Genomic DNA, 22,463 nt, shown 5'->3' on the forward strand with positions numbered 1-22,463 from the left:
AGAATTCTTTGCTTAATTCAAAGTAACCAATATTTGCTCCAAGTTTTTTTACCTAAGATTTTTAAATTTTAGCTCTTGTATTTAGGTCTGTGATCTATTTTGAGTTAATTTTTGCGTGTGATGAGGGTCTGCATTTACCTTTTCCCTGTGGTGATCCACTTGTCCTAGCAGTTTGTTGAAAAGACTATCCTTTTCCCATTGAACTGCCTTGAATCAACCATAATTGCAAAGGTTATTTCTCTATTGTCAGTTATGTTCTACTGATCTCTATATTTATCTTTTTTTGTTGTTTGTTTGTTTGCGGTACGCGGGCCTCTCACTGTTGTGGCCTCTTCTCTTGCGGAGCACAGGCTCCAGACGCGCAGGCTCAGCGGCCATGGCTCACGGGCCCAGCCACTCTGCAGAAATTTGGGGAAAATTGCTTTGCTGAAGAATTGAGTCTTCCAGTCCATCAACATGGGATGTCTACCTGTTCATTTAGGTCTTTAACTTCTTTCAGCAATGTTTTGTAATTTTCACCATACAAGTCTTGTACTTCCTTTGTTAAATTTATACCTCAATATTTCGTTCTTTTGATGCTATTGTGAATGTAAAATTTTCTGAATTTTATTTCAGATTCTTCAATGCCAGTATATAGAAATACCATTGATTTTTGTATCTTGATCTTATATTATGTGACCTTGCTGAAACTAATTCCGGTAGTTTTTTGGTGGATTCCTTAGGGTTTTCTAAATACAAGATCATGTTGTCTGCAAACTGAGGCAGTTTCTTCCTTTCTGATCTGGATGCCTTTTATTTCCGTTTCTTGCCTGATTGCACTGACCAGAACTGCAGTGCTCTACAGAAGTCACAAGAGCAGATACCGTCCCTGTTTCCAACCTCAGGGAAAGCATTCCATCACCCACCATTAAGATGTAGCTGTAGGGGTTTTGTAGATGCTTTTTATTGGGTTGGGGAAGTTCCTTTCCGTTCCTACTTTGTTGAGAATTTTTATCGTGAATGACCATTAGATTTTGTGAAATGCTTTTTCTGTGCTTACTGAGATCATCATGTAGTGATTGTTCTTCTTTCTTTTGGTATGATCTATGACATTAATTGGCTTTCAGACGGTAAAGCAACCTTGTATTTCTGGGATAGATCCCACCTGGTTATAGTTTATAATCCTTCTTATACATTGCTGGATTTGGTTTGCTTATTTTGTCAAAGACTTTTTCATCTATATCCATGTGGGATATTGTTCTTTAGTTTTCTTTCCTTGTGATGTCATTTTCTGGCTTTGGTATCGGGTAATATGAGCCTCAGAGAATGAGTTGGCTGCCTCTTCCTTTTTCTGGGAGACTTTGTAAAGGTGGGATATTCTTTATTCTTTGAATGTTTGGTAGAATTCACCATCTGAGCTTGGACTTTTTTGTTTCAAGATTTTAAATTACTAGTTCTTTTTTTTTTGGCTTTTTATAGATCTATTTAGATTTTATATTTTTTCAGTCAATTTTAGTAATTCATGTCTTTCTAGGAATTCGTTCATTTCATCTAAATTGTTGGCATGCAGTTACTTATAGTCCTTTTAATTTTTATGAGGTAAGAACTGCTGTCTCCTTTCTCACTCCTGAATTAGTTATTTGTGTCTTCTCTTTTTCTTGGTCTGTCTAGCTCAGGAGTCCACAGATGACAGCTCACAGGCCAAACCCACTGGCAGCCACTGTTTTTATATAGCCTCTAAGCTAAAAATGGTCTTTTTATTTTTAAAGTGTTGTAAAAACAAAACAAAACCAAAAAATACAAAGAATATTGACAGAAACCGTATGTGGCAGCAAAAGCTAAAATATTTACTATCTGGCCCTTTATAGAAAAAGTTTATTCATCTCCAGTCTAGCTAAAGATTTGTTAAATTTCTTGGTATTTAAAAAAAAAAAAACAGCCATTATTTTAATTGATTTTCTTTTTTCTACTTCGTTGATTTCTGCTCTAATCTTTATTTTCCTTTGCTTACTTTTGGTTGAGTTTGCTTCTTTTTTGGTGGTTGGCTCCTAAGATCTTTCTTTGTTAATATAGGCATTAACAGCTGTAGCATTTTCTCCAAGAATTGCTGTAGCTATTTTGCGTCATGTCATGTTTTCATTTTCATTCACCTCATAGTCTTTTCTAATTTTCCTTGTGATTTCTTCTTTAACCCATTGGCCATGTAGAAGTACGTTGTTTATAGCCACGTATTGGTGGTAGATTTCCCCTAATCCTGCAATTTCTGAATTCTAACAATTTTGTTGTGGTGAGAGAACACCCTTTATACGCTTTTAGATCTTTAACTTTTCTGATCCCTGTTCTGTGGTCCAGTATGCAGTCGGTTGTTACTGGGTGGGCGTTCCATAGTTAGATGTCAGCAGGTTGATGTTGTTGGGTGGGTGTCCACAGAGAGAAGTCAGCAGGTTGGTATTGTTGGTTGATGGTGCAGTATTTTGTCAAGTTATTCTGTCCATTCTTGATGGTGGGGTATTGAAGTCTCCAACTCTGATTGTTGAATTGTGTATTTCTCTCTTCAATTCTGTTCATTTTTGTTTCCGTTTTTTCACTGCTGTTAGGTACATGAATATTTATAATCGTTATATCTTTCTGATGGATTGACCATTCTGTCAGTGTTTAATGTCCCTCTTTGTTTCTATTAAAGTTCTTTGTTTTAAAGTCTGTTTTGTGAAATTGAGTTATTTGTAGTGAGGTGGATGGACTTAGAGTCTGTCATACAGAGTGAAGTAAGTCAGAAAGAGAAAAACAAATACCGTATGCTAACACATATATATGGAACCTAAAAAAAAAAAAGGTTCTGATGAACCTAGGGACAGGAATAAAGACGCAGATGTAGGGAATGGACTTGAGGACATGGGGAGGGGGGAAGGATAAGCTGGGGTGAAGTGAGAGAGTGGCATTGACATATATACACTACCAAATGGAAAATAGATAGCTAGTGGGAAGCAGCCACATAGCACAGGGAGATCAGCTCGGTGCTTTGTGACCACCTAGAAGGGTGGGATAGAGAGAGAGGGTGGGAGGGAGGCGCAAGAGGGAGGGGATATGGGGATATGTATACATATAGCTGATTCACTTTGTTATATAGCAGAAACTAACACAACATTGTAAAGCAATTATACTCTAATAAAGATGTTAAAAAATAAAATAAAAGTCTGTTTTGCCCCGTATTAGTGTAACTACTTCATCTCCCTTATGGTTATAGTTTGCTTGGTGTATCTTTTTACGTCCTTTCACTTTTCAGTGTATTTGTGTCTTTGAACCTGAATTTTGCCTCTTATAAATAGCGTATAAGTAGAACTTGTTTTGTTTTTGTGTTTTTTTTTTTAAATTGCAGGTTGACAACTTTTATCTTTGATTAGAATTTTGAATTTGTTCACATATTTAAGTTTTTTACGATTGGATTTATGCCTGCCATTTTGCTATTTATTTTCTATGACATATTATTTTTGTTCCTCTGTTCTTTGTTTACTGCTTCCCTTTTTAAAAAATTAAATAGATATTTTCTAGTGTACTGTTTATAATAAATTATTGATTTTTAACTCTTTTTGAATTATTTTCTTAATGGTTGCTCTGGGAAGTCTTTTATTATCTGTTCTTTCATGTGTTTTTACTTATGTGCCCAGTTATCTTTGTGTACTGGTCGTTGTATTTGAATACTTCTCTGTGGAGTTAATTTGAGGCCTTGAATGGAAGTTCTTTCCCTCAGAGGTTTTCCTTTGCTTCTTCCAGATGCCTGGGAGAACCATCCTGGGACCCTTGTTACCCAGTTTTGAGGCTCCCAGGCCCTGTTAGGCTACGTGTCTCACACACCTCTTACCTTGAGGAGGTACCCTGCCATGGCCTGAGCTAGGAAGTGCTGTCGTTGAATAGCAGTCCCACCCGCACCCCGCCGAGTCTTGAGCAGACACTTGGCTCTGATTTCCATTCCCTGCAGCCTCGCAGGGTTACCAGAACCATCGGTCGGAATTTCAGCTGTTTCTTGTAGATCAGTGAGGACTTGAGGGTACAAGTGGCTTGTTTCCTCTCTCGGCTAATGCTTCTCAGAGACTTGGGCCCAGTAGTTCCCCACAATCTTGTTAACTCTATGTTTAAGACTCTTTCAATATCTTTTACAACTTTCTTAGTTGAACAGAGAAGGATTATTTGTGTGCCGTTAGCCTGTCATTTCTGCAAGTGGATTTGGAGGCATTTTGACCTGCCTGTGGGTCCTGCCCTGCCCCGTACAAGCCAAGTAGCAAAGTCACGGGCAGACGACTTCTCTCGAGCTGACTTACTTCCCCTACGTATCTCAGAGTTTGGGAAAACGTAGGCAGGTCACGTATGGGAGTCCCTTGACACCGTGCTCTGGAAATAGGCTCTCAGTGCGTGGGTTGGGTTTGCTCTGTTCTCTTCCCTGTGCTTCAGGATCCTCTGTTTGGAGTGTGGGTCCTGCGGCTGAGGTTTGACCAGGGAATTTCTATCTTTGTCTTCAAATACTATTTGTCTAAATGTCAAGCATGAGAAGACTTAACAAAAACAAAAAAATCAACTTTGCTTTCTTCCACAGAAGATCTTCTTGGCTGTAGACTATTATTTCCTTCATTTGCAAGTGGTCCGTCCTGCCCCTCACCCATCCTGGGCGTTGGTCATCCCTGGGAGTCCACAGACTCGCTCCCTCAGGACCACCCTCCACTCAGAAGCTGCAGAACTCAAAGATGCAGGTTTCTTTTAACTCTGAAATTCTTTGCCTAGATTAGTTTTTCTCTACCCAATATTTTTATGGTCAGAAAGGAAACAGTGTTTCATCTTGAATTAGTGTTATTTTTTATAATACATTAAAATTCTTTTCCCTTGGCTGCCAAGAACATTTCTTACCTGGTTATCATGGTGGAATCCTGCACACTTTAGGTAAATAAATATGGAGGTTTTGAACCCTCCCTCCTGTAGTAAGGATAGTCCATCTGCAGATACACCTTGGGATCAGGACATGCAGACTCTGGGCTTTTGCAGTTCATGCTTGATGACCCTTTGTATCCATCCTTTAGGCCCCCCTCCTATTTGCATTTCAGATACCAGCTGACTTTTATTAAAACCAGCTCCTGGTATGGGGTACCAGCTGTGAGCACAGTGACCTTGACCAGGGCAGGCCCCTCCCTGGGACGGGCGCTGATAGGCATGGCCTCCGGTGAAAGGTGGTGGGATCACAGCCCACGAGCAGAAACACATCTGGGCTTGTTATTAAAATATCACATCACTTTTCATGTATAATAAAGATCTTTTCATGCTTCCATCTTTCAGCAACTTTTTCCTCTTTCAAAATGGTCTTGGGAGAACAAGGAGCTTATCTATAATCTGCAGAGTCACTGTGCAGCTGAGACAGTCTGTTACTCTGTTACGCTATCACTTTGCAGTGTGTTCGTCCTTGACCTTCTCAGGTGATGGTCAGGGGTGTGTTAAATGTCTTCTGTATTCTCCTCATACTTGCAGATGTTCACTTTATTCAGACACCCAGCAGCAGAGGTGATTCCGGTAAACGAGGTGATGGAAGACTATATTAGAATGTTCTTCAGAGCTAAGACTTTCTGGACAGTTTTGCTTTTTGCGTACGTAGATCCTTGAACTGTAATACTGGACCCTCCATTGATCCTGTGTTCAAATTTTAACCCTGACGTGTAATTGCTATGAGATTTTGGATGAGTTCCGTAGCGATTCCAAACCTTGGTTTCCTTGGCTACAAAATGGGGATAATATTAGCTGCTCTGTCTCCCAACTACAGAAGATTGTGATAAATATCAAAAAAAGAGTGTTGTGTTTTGTAAGTGGTGAGGTGGATTGAAAATACAATTCAGTCCTGAGAAGACGCTTCATTTGTTCTACAAATATTTTTTAAGTCCAGCCAAATACAGGAGCTGAGCTGGTCCACACAAGATGCCCCATCCCAGTGGACATCTTGGTGCCACGGAGTAAGCGTGGGAATTAGAGGCCAGAAGGCTTGTGGTGTGGTTCCTGGGGTGCTTGCCTGGGTTTGGAGGAAGTGGGGCTTGCATGTGTGGTGGTGCCACTGCACAGCATCCCGGAGGAGGTCACGCTGTGAGCAGAGACTAACCCTAACCCTGACCCCGACTGTGGCTTCCTCTACTCTCCCCACTTTCTCTTTGAAATACTGGCCTGGTCCTGTGCAGACTTGTGCACCTTCCCACACGTAACCAGGAGTCGGGACTGGTTTAGGAAACCTCAGAACTTTGTAGGATTCTGCGTGAGGCCACCAGACACAGGGCCGTTTTTCAAGAGTTTGATCAATAGACCTTCCCTTTCAGGGAAATTTTCCTGCTTTTGTCTCTGCCCTGCTGCCTTGCTATACCCTTTGTGGGAGAGAAATAGGCTAAACTCTAGCATAACTTCTTTTTATCCTCCTCACATCACCCACCCTTTTCTGCTTCAATTTTCCTTGTTTTCCTTTTTAAGATTCCCAGCTGTGGCTGACCAGGCACATGCCTGCAAGCATGTCCCTGATGGGAGCCAGGGAAGGATTCAGGCCTGGAATAGCCGGCTTCTCTGCTCCTGTTCTGACAGCTTCCTCCCTGCATTTCTGTTCCCACCTTCACACCTGCTTCCTGCCTGCTGGGGGTGCTGCTGTGCCTGGAGGGGCCCCTGCCCTGCCTATGCCCCTCCTTCTCCCCCCCTTGCCCCCTCCTTCTCCCCCTACCCCTCCTCCCTTCTCCCTCCTCCCCTCCCCTCCCCTCTCCCTCCTCCCCTCCCCTTCTCCCCATCCCCTCCCCCTCCTCCCCCCTCCTCTTTCAGCACCTCCCTCCCCACCTCCTCACATTAGCCACAGGCTTCCTCTCAGCTTACTTCATCCACAGCTCGTTTGATTAGCACAATGCTCATGAAGCCATTTTGCAGAAATAAGAGATACAAATACAGCTCTTTTAGTTTATCTTATTGCTCAGTTTAAAGATAAATATCCTCCCAATGACATAGTGGGCATATTTGTACAAATAAAACACTGAAATCTTTTTGATTTTTTATCAATTTAAAGCACTTTTTTAAGTTGTGAGATGGAACGTACCTATAGAAAAATACACAGAACATACATGTACACTTTAAAGATTAATTAGGAGGTAAATACATGTGTAACTACGACTCAGTCAGGAAGTACTGCATTGCTAATACCTTAGAGGTACACCCTGACTCCCTCCCCACGAAGTCATCACTATTCTGACTTTGGGATTATAATTTTCTTGCTTTTCTTTATGATAGTTCGTATTAAGTGTATATTTCGTAAACAATCAGGTTAGTTTTGCTTGATTTTGAGTTTTAAATAAACGGAATAATACCATGTATATTCTTTTGTCTTGCCTCTTTCACTGAGCAACTCATTTATGTTGTGTGTAGCTGTTGTTTAATTTCACACTTGAATGGTATTTGACTGTAGAAATGCGCACAATTTATTTATCTGTGCTGGTATCTGTGAACATCGGGCTGTTCCCCGATTTGAATGACGCTGTGGTGAATGTTCTGTACATCTCTTCTGGTACATACGTGTAAGACTTTTTCTGCCCATGTGGTGAAGTTATTAGGTCTTAGGGATCTGAGTCTCCACCTTTCTGGACGTGCCCCACTCTCTTCCCCAGGTCCTCATCCCTGCCAGCCGTGTGAGTTCTGGCCGGAATTGTCCAATTTCCCGCGTGTCCTACACTGCAGCCTGGGTACTCACGTTTCCTGGCCGACTGACAGGGTCATGGACTGCTGGGAAGCATCTGAACTGCCTGTTCTGGTCTCTTGCCTACTTTGCTGTCGGGCTGTCTGTCTTCTTGCTTGTTTGTCAGAGTTGCTTCCAGGGAGTTTAAAATGTGTTCTCTCCTGCAGGACGACGTGATGATGCCTCAGAGGGTGAGGCTGCAACACGCAGCTGCTGTGCGACACCCAACAAGTGTGAGTACGGATGTTTCTGCATGTTTCTGCTGCATAGTTACGCCTTTTGGTAGAACTGCCATTACAGCTTTTTAGATTAAGATTCTTCCTTAGGATAGGAAGAGTCAGTTTGTAATCAGACTGCCCCCTTGGAGAATGATGTGTGCCTGGTGTGTCTGCGCACTCAAGGGTGTTTTCCTTTGAAGGAAAATGTGCTTCTTGTTTTGGGTAGCACTGGTTACTTTCAAATGGGTCCAAAGTATTTTTTTGGTTTGGTTTAGTTTAGTTTGGTTTTATCAGCATTTGAGAAGCTGTGTACCTTGGACATGAAAACACAGGTTGAGAGCTGTAGGATATATCAGTTAAAAAAAAAAAATTCCATTAGCTACATAACCTCAGACTACATTCTCATCTTTCGAATGGCTTCCCCTTTGGCCCCCATGAGCCAGGCTCTCCAGGACCCGTCCTCCTTGGCATTCGCTGGGTGAGAGCTCACTTCCCCCCACAGGAGCCCCATTTCAGGGAGCGTCTCCCAGCCACTTGGACCTGGGGGAGCATCTCGGGCCCGTGGATTCCTCGCTCCCGTGTGACTCAGGGTCGGGGGTGGCCCAGGCAGTTGAACCCCAGAGCTGGTGTCTGACCACAGAGCCCACTGCTCAGATCTCTATGCTGAAATTTTAGTAAAAACATCTTTGAATTACTGTGGTGATCACTGGTTTTGAAAGTGGGAAGGAGAAAGGTCTGGAACTGTCTTAAGATACATGGTGTCTGATTGCCTGGGAACAGCCTCCGGGTTTGCTCTCTTCTGCTGCAGTGCCGTGTCCAGCCATGTCCACACACTAAAGCATCTCCAGTGCACATGAGCCCCTGGGATCTGATCCCAGGTGTTGGTGGGACCTGAGACTCTGCATTTCTCGTGGGCTCCTGGGCACTGTGTTCGGGGTCTGACTGCCTGGCCACTGGGCCTTCACGAAGGAAAAAGCCTGTTCATGGCACAGGGCTCAGGGCTCAGAGAGTGGACCCTATGAAACGTGTACTGAGTTAAGACAAAGGCTCAAATATACACTTCCTTCAGATACAATTTCTCAAGGAGTTTGAAGGACGTTTGTTCACCCAAGATGAATTCTTTCTCTTCCAGTAGCCCCTTATTTTGGAGCTGTGAATTTAGCCCGCTGATTTTCTCCTTCTAGGAAATGTAGCCCCTCATGCTCTGTCTCCAGCTGCCAGCCCCTGCACACCTGACGGTGACTGGGGACTTGGCTGTCATGTAAACAAACCTGTTGTCGTCTTTTCATGGAATAGGTGATGTTTTACAACCTTAAGTTTGATGCTGAGGATTCTTATGCTCAGAATTGTAATTGCCCTTATATTGCTTAAATTTAACCATTGTTAATGTTAACATGTCCTTGAAACACGCCTGGAAGAAGATAAAAATGGCCTTCGGCTACTTCTTGAGAGGCTTCTTGAGAGCAGCTCCACTGCTCCTCAGGCTGGAGCTTCCAGAGGCTAGATGTGAGGGAGGTTCAGAAGTGCCCAGCCGCCTCTTTATTGAGAAGTGGCCCTTCGCCGAGGTAGCATCATGGGGGCCAGTGCACGCCCTGGGTCTGATGGCGGGGGGCTGGTGTCACCTCACTCACCAGGACTGCTGGAATCCTTGGGCCGGTCCCCTAGGGACCAGAAGGTCAGGAGTGGTAGTAACTAGACCAGCCTTCGGGGAGGGGCCCACAGCCTCTTCTCTGGCCCAACAAGCCAGCACTGCCTACCCCAGCGCCCACCCCCAGGGCCCCCAGGTCTACCCACAGCGTCTCACAGGTCTGCTCCTCGCAGCAGACTCCCCTGCTCACTCACCAGGGCCTGGGGGCTTGTGTGTGTCCTTGCCCTGAATGGGGCTGGGCTGCAGTATCAGTCCCTTTTGGCATTGTGCCCGTGCACCATGCCAGCCTGCCTGTGAACCTGCTCTATCACTGGGTCCTGGGGACCAGCCCCGTGAGGCCCTGGGTGCAGCTGAAGGAGAGGTCAGAGCCATGGGTGGGTGACCCGTGGAGTGGTCTTCATGGCCGTGAGGCCACTCAAGCTCATGCCTTGGTGGTCTGACAGTACCCAGCTCCTGGTGGGCAGAGTGGCCACGTGGTGCCCTGGCCACGCCACCTTGAATGGCCCACAGCTCCATGTCACAGGGTCCTGGGGTCTGTGCTGTGACGGCCCCGCTGGGGCTGCAGGTGTCCACATCGTCGACTGCCACCAGCTTCCTCCAGGACTCTGCAGCCTCAGGGCCAGATGGCAGGCCCGTGCTTCTTCGGACCCCACTCTTAACTATGGTCAAGGGTGAACAGGACCCCAAGTGGCCCAAGGAGACCGGCCAAGTCCTGTGCCTCTCTCTTCATGGTCCCTCACCTCAGAGGTAGTGTTGCGGTGCCCAGACCTCTGGACCCAAAAGTCTTGCTCATCAGGTGCCACAGGATGTCCTCAACACGGTGGCCAGCACGACAAAAATGTCCAGCGTGCAGACCACTGAGCAATGTGAAGACAGCAGAAAGGGTCCCAGTGCTGACTCGCCGATGCAGCATGTGCACGGGACGTCTGCTTCTGCAGGGGTGTGTGGGGACCAGCACCCCCTTCCTTCAAGCCTCCAAGGTAGCCCAGTGTCTGCTTTTCCCCCAGGATGTGATGTTGTGTTCGATTTACACTCGAGGCTGGGATGGCCTCCACCTGCCCCTTCTCTTACACTAGCCCCTAATCACACCCCAGGGAACCCGTGTGAGGCTCAGCTGGGTGCTAAGCCTGTGCTTTCTGGTTACACATTCAGGAACCTGGAAGTGGTCACTGGTGGGACCTGTGTGCCCATGAGCCCAGTTTATTACCTGACTTGTGGACCCTTACTCCAGTGGGCGTGATGGGTCTGGTGTCACCTGGGCCCTGTGTCCAGCCGCCTCACATGATCAGTGTCCCCTCCCGGCCTTAGATCCTGCATCTTCGGTGCATCTCCCCTGCCGTCACAGGTCCATCCTCGTGGGTGGGGCCTCTCCTTCAGCTGGTGGGTCTGAGTCTGAGAACTGGCCCAGATCTGGAAATGGTCAGGGGTGATTTTCACAGTTTCCAAGCACTTAGAATATATTCTACATTGAAAAAAGAATTTTGTCTGAAGAATTTTGTAACAAGTGTATATATTATAGAGAGTGAGATACTTTCAGACACATTGTCCACCTCCGCCCCCTTTTTTGTGTTTGATTGGTTCACATGTGAAGTTACTTTTGGTGGTTCTCCATGTGTAAGTTCAAAGACCTCGAAATCTAGGGATATATAAGGAATTTGGAAAAAATGTAGACAGTATCAGTTAATCTTAATTAAAACACATTGGTTTATGCCTTTATAAAGTTCTAGGTTACAGCTTTTCTTGCTAACCTTGTATTAAGTGCACTTGATACTCTGCTCCCAGCGCTGGAGCACCTGTGCCCCCTCCGGCATCACAGGTTTGCAGCGAGACCAGGGGTTCGGCACAGTCCTGTTGCACCAGAACAAAATCAGCTTTAGAAGGGTTGTTGCTGTAGTGCCGGGTTTTTAAAAGTCATGACCTACAAAAATCGTGATTTGCAGTTGCTGGTTGGTGGTTTTGTTGATTATATCACATTGTTTGGAAAGAATGAAATGAATGCTAAGTATATGTTTGTCCTTGGTCATTACTTCTTTAAGGCCATTTACAAGAAAGCCATTTAATTATGAGGGTGGCAACTTCCATAAATTGTGCCGCTGCATATTCTCTGCAGAACTTCTGAGATGTTACGTGTCAGGCGTCACCGGTGTAGAATTTCTCCACCCACTTATTGAGCATTTTGGAGCAAGGATCCGCTCTGGGACAGGAGTTGGGTGGGGTCAGGGAAGCCGCTGTGTTTGGTCTGGGCCCCTCCCTGGGGGTTCACCTGCGCACGGGCAGAGGTGAGAAGCTCTGCATTCTCAGGAGTATGGAGGTGTTGAGGATGACGGTGGGAAGGAGGCAGGGAGCGCCTTGCGGAGGTACAGGGCACCCCAGAGCTTTTCCAGCACACGTGGGTGGGTCCTTCCCCGTGGCCTCAGGACAGGCCGATGGCAGGACTTCCTTATGTCCCCGATGTGAGTCTCCAGGGGGCTCGGGAGGGGTCCTCAGTGACCTGGCCTGGCTCGGAGTCGGCGACAGGCTCATGTCCACCATGCCTGGTGGGAATGCAAAGCGGGAAGCAGGAGCTGTGGACCCGTTTCTGCCTTCAGGTGGCACCAGGGCCATCACCTCATCTCCGCTCAGCGCAGCCTCTTCCTGCCCTGAGTGTAGCTGCTGCGGCCTCTGTCCACTGAGCGGCACTGAATTGGTCAGGCTGAGCGTGTGCCCTGGTAGTGGCACAGGCGCTGCAGAGAGGGCACAGCTGTTTGAGGGGCCGATGAGGGGCTCACGCTGGCACGAGGTTTGGAGGCGGGTGGGTCTGCTGTCAGCATCTAAAGCCCGGTGGATGCTGCGCCACTTCCAGCTCCGTCCTCACCGCACCTTGGAGTGAGCACCGTCTGTGTGCCCAGCGGAGGCTGGGAGAAGTGGGGCGCAGATGGGGGCCTTGCTCAGTCACTCAGGACAGAACCTGGTGCTGGGCCCTGTGGTCCAACTCTGCCTCATAGCACAAGAGATCGGCTGGGGAGGCCCCTGGCCCACGGTGCCCAGGGGTGGGTTTGCAGGTGGTGGTTCTGCATCCACGGTTGACCCTGATAGAGCCTGGGGGGTGGGACGTGCTGCCGGCCAGGCATGGGTCTCTGGGAATGCTTGGTATTTGGAAGGTGGGCGTGAGGCAGGAGGAGGAGAGGGTGACCGGGGACTGCGGGGAAGCTGCAAGGGCCCTGCTGAAGACGGACCCGGTCCAGAGTAATGTGCTGGAGCAGGATGCCTGGGAGATATGAGCCGATGAGGGCAGCTCATGTCCTACCGTCTGGAGGAGTCTCTCAGGTTAAAAACCACAGGGCTTCCCTGGTGGCGCAGTGGTTGAGAGTCTGCCTGCCGATGCAGGGGATGCGGGTTCGTGCCCCGGTCCGGGAGGATCCCACGTGCCGCGGAGCGGCTGGGCCCGTGAGCCATGGCCGCTGAGCCTGTGCGTCCGGAGCCTGTGCTCCGCAACGGGAGAGGCCACAACAGTGAGAGGCCCATGTACCACAAAAAAAAAAAAAAAAATCACAGCGACAGAACTTGTGTTCCTCCACACCTGCCCCACGTTGATGTGGCCACCACACATGAAAAGCACACATCTGTGCATTTAGGTTTTGTGGAGTGTGGCCTCCACACACCCCAGCCACATCTGACATGTACCGTTCCAGACGCGTAAGCACAGGTGAGCCTCTCAGGAACTAGCAGGTGTTTGAATGGTCCTATTTCCTCGTGGCAATTGTTGTCCAGGTAAGTAGAAGTTGATCGATAAGTAAAGTCATTTTTTCGAAAAGATTTTTGATGACAAGAAGCATTTGGGAGTATGAAATAAGGAAAATTGTTAATCTAACTTAAAATATTAAAACATTGCTTCCATTCCTAAATGTATCCACTTGAAGTATTTTAAGGATTGGGTCCATAAGACAAATAGGAGTTGTTAATGAAATCTAATTTCAATTTATATTTTAGTAATCATTATGCATAAATATAAATTAGGAACTAATTTCATAAGTATGCCTGGGAGATATGAGCCGATGAGGGCAGCTCATAAGCTAATTGATAAAATTATAGCCTTACATTTCTCTTTCCCCCCCCCCTTTTTTTTTTTTCATCTTCAGACCATGGTTCTGAAAGCCCTGCTTAGAGGAACCCTCTAGCAACACCATGAGGATGGTGGGTGGGGAGGGTAGGCTGCCCTCCTCTCAGAATTTGTGTTGCCAGGTCCCAGGTTCATTTTATAACTTCCCTACTTGAGTTTGCTGTGTGGGTGTGCGGTAACGGTTCTCATTTCCATTAAGAACTGAGGTTAGTGAAGTTTAAAAAATTCAGTTTCTGAATAAGATCTTGCAGATGGGTGCCGATCCCAGCCACGTCCAAGCCAAGCTACCCCAGAACGGCACACCTCCTAACACGGCCACACTCTTGTCCCTTCCCTGCCCCGCTGGTTTTCTCTGTTGTCTTTTCTATTTTATTGACTTCTGCTTTTTATTACTTTGTTCCTTCTGCATTGCATGTAATTGGTTTTCATCTCCCGGCTTGGGTTTTGCATCAAGCCTCTTTCCTCCTGGTTTCCTCTTTCCTACCTTTTGGTTTTGTTTTGTTTTATGATTCCATTTTATCTGTACTATTGCTTTACCAGCTATCCCTCTTTGCGTCATTATTTTTCAGTGGTTGGCCTAGGGTCTGCCTCTTACCCCTCACACGCTACTTGAAATAAGTGGCGCCGTCTCACGGGGAGCGTAAGAAGGTTACAGAGTCACATCGTGCCACTCAGTTTATGCTGTAAACTCCACAGTGTTTGCTTTTATTTTTACCAAAGTCAATTATCTTATAAAGAAGTTGCACATGGAAAAATGTCTTCTGCTTTTACACATCTGTTTACCGTCGTTGCCACTTGTCATTCCTTGGTATAGATCAGGTTGTTTCCTTCTCCCCAGAGAGCTTCCTTCATCTTTTTTTGTAATTTAAGTCTTCTTGTGATGAATAATTTTGGCTTTCGTTTTTCTGAAAAAGTATTTCTTTTGCTTTAATTTTTGAAAATTATAGTACTTGGCTAATGAATTCTAGGTTGAAGTCATTCTTTCTTTAACGATGTCTCTCCCTTGTCTGGTTTCCATTGCTTCTGTGGAGAAGTCTGCTGTCATCCTTATATCCGGTTCTCTGTGTGTAATAGGTGTTTTTCTCTGACTCCTTTTAAGATCTTCTGTTTAATACTGGTTTTCAGCAATTTGATTATTATGTACAAGCATGAGTTGTTTTTTTTTTAAAGGTTGGCTCTGCGGGGGCTTTGTTGAAGTTCTGGGATCTGTGGTTTTATAGCCCACATCAGATTTGGAAAAGTTTTGACCATTATTTCTTCAAGACTTTTTTCAGTCTCCCACTCTTTGGGTTCATTCAGCCTGTGTCTATTGAGCACCGACTGTGTACAAGGTACCGTGCTGGCCTGGTGTCCACAGTGGTCTGGCGTGAGGGCAGGGCAGACAGCACGGGAGAGGAGCTCGGCATCCCACTGCAGGTGCCTCTTTTTATGGTTTGCCTTTGTCTGCCCTGTGGTCCAGGCCAGCATTCTTTTAAAAAATGTTAAGGCAAACAAAATATCCTCACTTTTGTTCTTTGTAGACCAGCACTCACAGTGTTTAAAGCCTCAAAGAACAGCCAGCCCCCAAAGCTCCAGCTTCATTTCGTGTTCACCTAATCCTCCTCCTCCACGTGAGACCCCACCCAGTGTGGTTCACCCTTCATCAGAGGCAGAGAATGGAAGAGGAGGTTTGGGGAGGGGGCTCAGGCCCTCACCGTGGAAATAGCACAAGTCAGCTCATGTCCCAGAAAGACCACGTCTGCCGCCCCTCACGGTCTGGCTGGAAGTGTGGCTTTCGGCGCAGGCTGGACTGGGCTGCACTCTGCTGGTCTGCCGCCCCCAGCATCTGTTCATGACGCAGCAGTCATGGGGCCGGGGCCTGGGTGTCTGTATAGAAGTTAAGCCTCTTCTTCATGTTTGGGAATACTTCTGAAACAAGATTTCTATCTCACAGCTTTGATCCACATTTTTGTTTTTTGACTCAAAATCTTTCCTGTTCAGCAATCAAATGCAAGACAGTGTCAACAAGGCCAGAAAACAGATGGAATAGACAGTTTAAAAAAAATACACTTTGGTCAGATCAGGTGTGGTACCTCGCAACTGGGCAAGGTGATCATTCAAGGGCTGTTCTAACTTACAGCTGAATTTTGTATGTGTTTTTAGGAGAAATATATGAAAAGTTCACACATAGAATTCAGCAGTATGTAAAAAGATACAGACCTATGGCCAAGTGTGTTTTATCCCAATCAGGAAGTGGATGAAAGACATGAAAGACGCTTCCCTGGAAAGTCAGGCAGATGAGAAATTAGCCCCTGGAAGGAGATTCAACCTTTTGAGCCACCGGGGGTGCATATTACCACCACGACAAGGTACCACACACACACCTGTCGGAAAAGCCAGAATAAAACACATGGCAAGGACGCAGGGAGACTGGTCACACTCGCTGCCGTGAGGATGGAAGGGGTGCAGCTGCTCGGGAAAACAGCAGTTTCTTTAAAAATTAAACATGAAACTACCATACGACCCACAGTCACGCTCCTGGGTGTTTATCCCAGAGAAACGAAGACTTAACATTCACACAAAAACCCCTGTGTGAAGTGCAGCAGACTAGTAGTAATAGCTTCAAACTGGAAACAGCCCAGGTGTCCTGTAGAGGGTTGAGCTGTGGAGTATTTTTCAGCCAAAAAAGGAACAAATCTCCAGGGAATCACTGAGTGAAAAAAGCCAATCTTGAAAGGCAACACACAGTGTGATTGCATTTATGCAATGTTCTTGAAAAGACAGAACTACAGCACTGCAGTAGCAGGTTCACGGCTGTGAGCTGGGTGGGGGGGGAGGCGCAGCTATAAAGGCACCACGAGGGGTCCCTGTGGCCGTGGAAACGCCCAGGGTCCCTCAGCCCAGTGGAGGCCACATGTTGGCTTTTCAAGATGTTACCATTAGAGGAAACCGTGTAAAGGCTACATGGGATCTCTGTGTATTGTTTGTTAACACTACATGGGAATCTACCATTTCTCAAAAAAAAAAAAAAAAAGCTTAATTTTAAAAAAACACAACAAAAAAGGACCTACTGTATAGCACAGGGAACTCTACTCAATATTCTGTAATAACCTATATGGGAAAAGAATCTAAAAAAGAATGGATACATGTATATGTATAACTGAATCACTAAAAACAAAACAAAAAAAACCACACAACAAAATTCAAGCAAAGCAAGCAAAAACCTTCTCAAAACTCTTCAGTAGCATAACTGCATTAATATAAATTAGTCATCGTGTGTACGTGCTGTGTATATTAGAGCAAGATTTAAGAAACTCGAATATTGTGGGGTGACTTTTAATAGTTTCTCAGTAAGGTGACTTGGGCAGTGATGTAGGTTTGCCGACCACTCTGACCTTCCTCACCGTGTTCCTCGGCGGTCAGGGAGGTGGAGAAGGCACAGCCAGGGGATTAGAGGTTAGTGTCGTTTCCCCGAGGCCAGCCAGCCTCTGAGAGCCTTACAGGACCCTCACCAAGGGGCAGGCTCTCTGCTGCCACGGGCACCCCGGCTGCCCTCCCCCAGCCAGAAAGGAGGAGAAAGGCCCCCTCCTGCTGCTGTGAGGGGTCCCTCCCTCAGAAACCAGCCCATTCTCTGCCTCTGAGCCCTGGGGCTGCTGGTGTCTGAGCATCAGGACCCCTGATATCTGCGGCAGGAACCAGCCTCTCTCCAAACCTGCCTCACCGACCAAAGGGCCGGACCTTTTTACCTCTGAGCAGTCTTAGAGATGTGTAAACGCGCTGCAAGCAGATACCCCAGCAGAACGTGCAGGGGGGCTTCCCTAGGTGCTGGGGCACTGTCAGACAGCAGGACAGGCCTGCTGGGAGTCAGCGTGCAGAGCTGGGTATGCGGAGAGGGGATCGTGTCCATGGCCAGGAGGAGGCAGGGCCGGGTTCCAGGACCAAGGGCGGAAGGAGGTGGTGATGCAGGGTACGGAAGAGGACTTAGAGGGCAGCTAGCGCAGATTCTTCCTGGGATGGGGTGTGCCCGTCTGGTGGCGTCGTGGGGCGGGGGGCTGCTGTGGCAGCCTAGACAGAGGGAGGCGGCCAGGGAAGTGAGCTCTTAGGGCTGTGACTCTTGTTTATTTAGAGGCTGGAAGGAGAAAGTTATTGGGAAACAGGCTGTTCCAGCGGCTGCAGCGGATTTATTTTAAGTCCTATCTGTTATTGTTTCACAGATCATCGGTTGCCAAGTGAGGAGGGAGCCCCCCAACTCCACCGAGCGATACACGCGGTGGATCAACCATCTGGCGCCCGACCAGCTGCTCACCCAGGTACGCCTGCCGCCTGCAGTTGGCCCCAGCATCCCCGAGGGGCTTTTCATGCCCTTAGCACCTGTGTCTGCCAGCCTCCTGGGCGCAAGGCACAGTCCAGGTAGGCGCTCCCTGGAGAAGGGGGACAGCGTTTCAGAGGAGCCCGGCCTGGGGCGGAGCCAGAGCCAGAGGGCAGGTGTGCAGGGCACCCCCAGGCCAGCCGCGTAGGCTGAGGCGGACGGATCCAGAGGGCAGGAGGCCAGGGCTCGGGCAGCGCTGAGCTGCTGCAGGGGTGAGGTGTCCAGGAAAGGCCTGAGTGTCTGGCGGGGCGGGGCCGTCCCCGAGCAGGGCAGCTGGAGGGGGGCCGGGTCTGGGGGAATGAGCTGAGATGCACTGTCTGGGTGGAGCTAGTCAGCAGACGTCAGGAGCCCTCGGAGCTAGAAGAGGGCGTGGGCTGAAATCAGACTAGAAGCCACCAGGAGCGGGGCCACGGCCTGGAGGAGGAGGCCAGGAAGAGGTTCTCGGTCTCAGCTGTGGGGTTCCGAAATCATGGAACTTCGGGTGGGTCCACGACCGTGTGTTGATGAGGTGTTGAGTGAGGACAAGAACCAAAGATCCTCTCTTCATCCACCTTTGAAAACCAGCCACTGCCTCAGCGTGCCAGCAGCCGCTTAATGCTCCGTAGCAAATCACCCCCAAACAGCCTTAAAACAGCCCCGGCTCTTGGGGGTGGGCCCAGGCCTGCTGCATTTGCCTCTTGGCCCAGCCCTGGTGCCCCGCCGCCGGCAGATGCTCCAGACTCTTCCTCCTGCTGGACGAGCTGCTCCCAGGACTCACCCCGCCCCCCACCCACCCAAGACCGGAGAAATGTGCTCCTCAGGGTGGGGGCCCCAGTCAGAGGGGGAGGAGTGGGGAGCAGCCCCCCAAAGCCCACCAGGAAGTAGCTCTAGAAGGCCTGGAAACATTCTCCCCCCAGTGAGGTGCTGGGGTCTGTCCCACGTTGCGATTTCCGGTGATCCTGCCATATAATGAAGTGCTTTTTTCTAAACTCTGAATTTTGAAAACTGAAATCTTGGTATAATGGAATGATTAATAGTGATAATCAGCGTCTGAAATTAGAGCTGCTTGTGATCATGGCATCAGGTGTTCTGTTCACTGAACTCAAAGTGACTCAGAAGAAACCCTGAGAGTTTCCTTTTGTGGGGCTGTTTCGCATGCTTCTTTGGATAATCCAAGATTATTTACCCTTTCCTCTTCAGTGTTGGGTTTGCCAGTTGCTTCTGTTATCAAAATGACTTCACCAGCTTTTAAGTTCTATGCCATTCAGGCTGGTCCACACACAGAAAAAGCACTTTTGCATTTGGATTTACTTTTCCCATTTTGAGATGAATATTCCAGTAATGGCCTAATAGCTACAGGTGGTGCACTAATAACAGGTAATAATAATAGGGGCACTAGTAACGAGTGAGGGCAGTGAGGGCACTGGGGAGGCTCAGTCACTGCTGCTCCCCCAGCCGTGAGGAAAGGAGAAGGGCCGGTGTATGTGGCCCACGTGGCCTCCTTGGAGCTGGCAGGGTCTCTGCTGTTGGTGCGGGAGCTCACGGGTTGATGTTGACAGTCATGCGGGATGGTTGCAGCTCTGTCCCGTCTGCACCAAGCGGCCCTGGATCACCGACAGCCACTGAGCGTCGGGTTGCTGCAGAGCTGTCGGGAGGGTGTCCTTCCGCGCGGCGGGGCATACGAGCTGGTGGAGCTGTGAGTCCACAACAGCTTCAGGCCTCTGAGCAGAAGGGAGTCTTCTCTCCAGGTTGTGAAGGTACCTGAAGGAGAAGCCTTCGACCTTAGCATCCCGAGTTGGGAAGAGGGCCGAGGGCTCTGGGTACACAAGCTCTGGGTACCCCTTGCATCTCAGTTGGCATTTGGATATGAGTGTGCAAACCATCATTGGCGCATGGAGAATAAGCACTGGGTCTGTGACTCCTGTCGCCATCCCTCTCCTGGTCCTTCCCTCTGTGGAGCAGGTCCAAGCCGCGGGTCACGGCTCTGGGATGTACCACCTGTTTACAGATGCCCTCCCAGGACATGCACTGATGGTTTCAGAACAAAGAATCACAGCCGCCTCAGTGAAGAGCTAGTAAGAGCTTTCATATCCTAACTGGGAAATTAAAATGTCCCACTGAGTGTGAATCCCCTGGCCTGCGGTCAGCCCTGGATCCCCCTCAGATGCACAGCTCTGCACCTGCAAGGGGGCTCTGGAAACGCTCACCTCAGTCCCAAGTATTAGAGGGTCTGTGAGTAAGTGTAGAGGTGGCTGCGTGAGAGAAACTGCTGAGCTGGCTTCTGCCATGTGCTGGATTTTCTGGGAGAACGTGAGTCACACAGAAACTGTGTGACTGAACACTGAGGGTATAATTTACATGCAGCACATTCTCAGCCAGAAATACAGGTTCTGAGCCGAGGGCAGACTTAACTGTTTACTGTTAAGCATCATAGAAATAATTAAGGTAGGGTCTTCCTAAACAGTGTTTTTCTTTAGCAAGTCAGGGGAAATTAAAGTATAAAGTTTCTCAAAATAAAGTGAAAGAAGATATCTCTTATTTAAGCCATTTCTCAACTGTTACAGTCACAGAAATCACCAGCAGTCTGTGGGGTCTTTGTTCATAGTCTAAATTGAGTCACATTTGTGAGGTGGAGAGCAGCGTAATTTGGTTTGATATTTGTGTGTCTACTTGAATGTCTGATTAGATACCCACCATGCACAAAGTTGAATCAGAGTACTATAAAATTAACACTCTGCTAATTCCAAATAAACCAAGAGGTGGAAAGTTGTCTGGACAAATGGCCTGGATCCTGTGCCAGCCTGAAAATGCACCTGTTTTAGGCAGTGCCCACTTTACACCTTCAGCGAGGGGCTGTTCCCAAGGGACCTGAATCTCTTGGATGGGGATGGGGGGCAAGGGGAGGCAAGGCCAGGCCCCATCCCCGCCTCAGAGGCTGCCCCTGGGGGATCCCGGCAGCTCCAAGGAGGGGTTGGGGGCCCTGGCAGCCTGCATGGGTAGCGGGGTCCTTACCGAGGCCAATGAGCCCAGCCCTGGCTCCCTGGAGTATGTGCTCAGGTTCACAGCGGAAGGAAGACAGCAGGAGTGGGTGAGGCGCCCCCTTCAGCCCAGCCCCCCTGGTCCTTGCCCTCCACGCCTGCTCCCAGCTGCCCTTGCACCTCTCTCCAGGATCCGTGCTTCCCTGGTGTCTTAGCCTGCTCAGGCTGCCATAACAAATGCAATAGACAGCTGTTTCTCGCAGTCTGGGGGCTGGAAGTTCTAGATCAAGGTGCCAGCAGGTGGTTCCTCCTGAGGCCTCTCTCTTGGGCGAGTAGACGGTCGTCTCCACCCCGAGTCGTCACAGGGCCTTTCCTCTATGGCTCACTCCCGGTGACTCGTGGATCATGGCTCCACCCATGACCTCATTTAACCTTAAAACCTCTTTAAAGGCTTCATCTCCAAATGCAGTCGCCTGGGGGGTTAGGGCTGCAGTGGGCTTTGGGGGACACAATTCGGTCCATAGCGTTTGGACACCCTCTTTGGCTCCTCCACAGCCCCTGGTGGTCCCCCCTGGTCTGTGTCCCCTGCCCCTGGGCCCACAGGACACAGTGGTATGTGGACAGGGCTGCAGCGAAGAGAACAGCCCCCCTTCCTGTACAGCCTCTCCTTCGTGGCCCCGTGCGTTCCACAGGGAGGGTGTCACCCAGCTTTCATCTGCCCGCAGCGTCTGAACAGCTTGGCATGAACGTAAATGGGAAAAATGTGCAACCCACCTGCCAGCACTAATGCACAAACTCTCATTTTATCCAGTATCCAAGGACTCTAGACTAGCAAAATTTCTAGATAATTAAAGTTTACCTCTGTAAGTACAGACTCTTTACCTAAACCAGCACTCCCCAAACTTGTTTGATCATAAAATAGCTCAAAAACTTGAAAACAATGCAGATCCCTCATCTACTCCCATAGTGTTTCTGATTTAGTGGCTCTGGAAATGTGCATTTTTAACACGTGCCTGAATATTTTTGATGAAACTCTTTGAGAATGTTATTCCTGCCTCTAATCTGGAGGCCAGGCTCCTGGTACCTGCACAGAGAAACTGCTTCCCCACTGGATCGTAGAGTCATTTTACAAAGCCTAACCAATTAAAAATTGTGTATTTTGAAATAACTCCAGACTCACATAGAAGTTGCAAAAATAGTAGAGTTCCTGTGTGCCCTTCACCCAGCCCCCCATTCGTAACATACCCACAGTATGATGTTCAAACCAGAAGATGCACACTGGTACAACCCTGCTCGGAGTTCACGCATTCTTGTTGGGGAGGGGTGGGGGTTTATGGAATTTCATCACGCGTCTGCATCAGCACAGCCCCTGCCACAATCAGGATATTGGGACTATCCTGCACCCCAAGGAAACTGCTTGCTAGTCACACTTTGTTCTGCCCCTGCCCCTGCCCCTGGCAACAACTTCTCTGTCCCCTTCGCTGGAGTTTT

The 22,463-nt window shown here is 48.2% G+C and overlaps 1 protein-coding gene and 1 long non-coding RNA gene across 8 annotated transcripts in view; one reads left to right on the forward strand and one right to left on the reverse strand.

Annotated features, from left to right (window-relative positions):
- The window catches only part of B3GNTL1 (UDP-GlcNAc:betaGal beta-1,3-N-acetylglucosaminyltransferase like 1), a 140,243-nt gene that overhangs the window by 52,546 nt on the left and 65,234 nt on the right, over positions 1–22,463 (forward strand). For 4 of the 7 annotated variants that reach the window (XR_012328728.1, XR_012328729.1, XM_073798108.1 and 1 more), the window contains exons 5-7: positions 4,568–4,721; positions 7,870–7,935; positions 17,861–17,956. Coding sequence is in view for 3 of the 7 variants with exons in the window: in XM_073798108.1 (XP_073654209.1) it covers positions 4,568–4,721; positions 7,870–7,935; positions 17,861–17,956 (316 nt within the window). In the remaining 4 variants the exon portion in view is untranslated. The remainder of the gene's footprint in view (positions 1–4,567; positions 4,722–7,869; positions 7,936–17,860; positions 17,957–22,463) is intronic. The other 3 variants (XR_012328727.1, XR_012328730.1, XM_033847161.2) reach the window with 1 other exon arrangement.
- On the reverse strand, positions 19,285–21,275 carry LOC109551410 (uncharacterized). Its single transcript, XR_002178165.3, has 2 exons — positions 21,007–21,275; positions 19,285–19,755 (listed from the first exon to the last, which is right to left on the reverse strand). It is a non-coding gene; the product is annotated as an uncharacterized lncRNA (long non-coding RNA).

The sequence above is a fragment of the Tursiops truncatus genome, chromosome 20, assembly GCF_011762595.2.
Source record: "Tursiops truncatus isolate mTurTru1 chromosome 20, mTurTru1.mat.Y, whole genome shotgun sequence".
NCBI classification, from domain to species: domain Eukaryota; kingdom Metazoa; phylum Chordata; class Mammalia; order Artiodactyla; family Delphinidae; genus Tursiops; species Tursiops truncatus.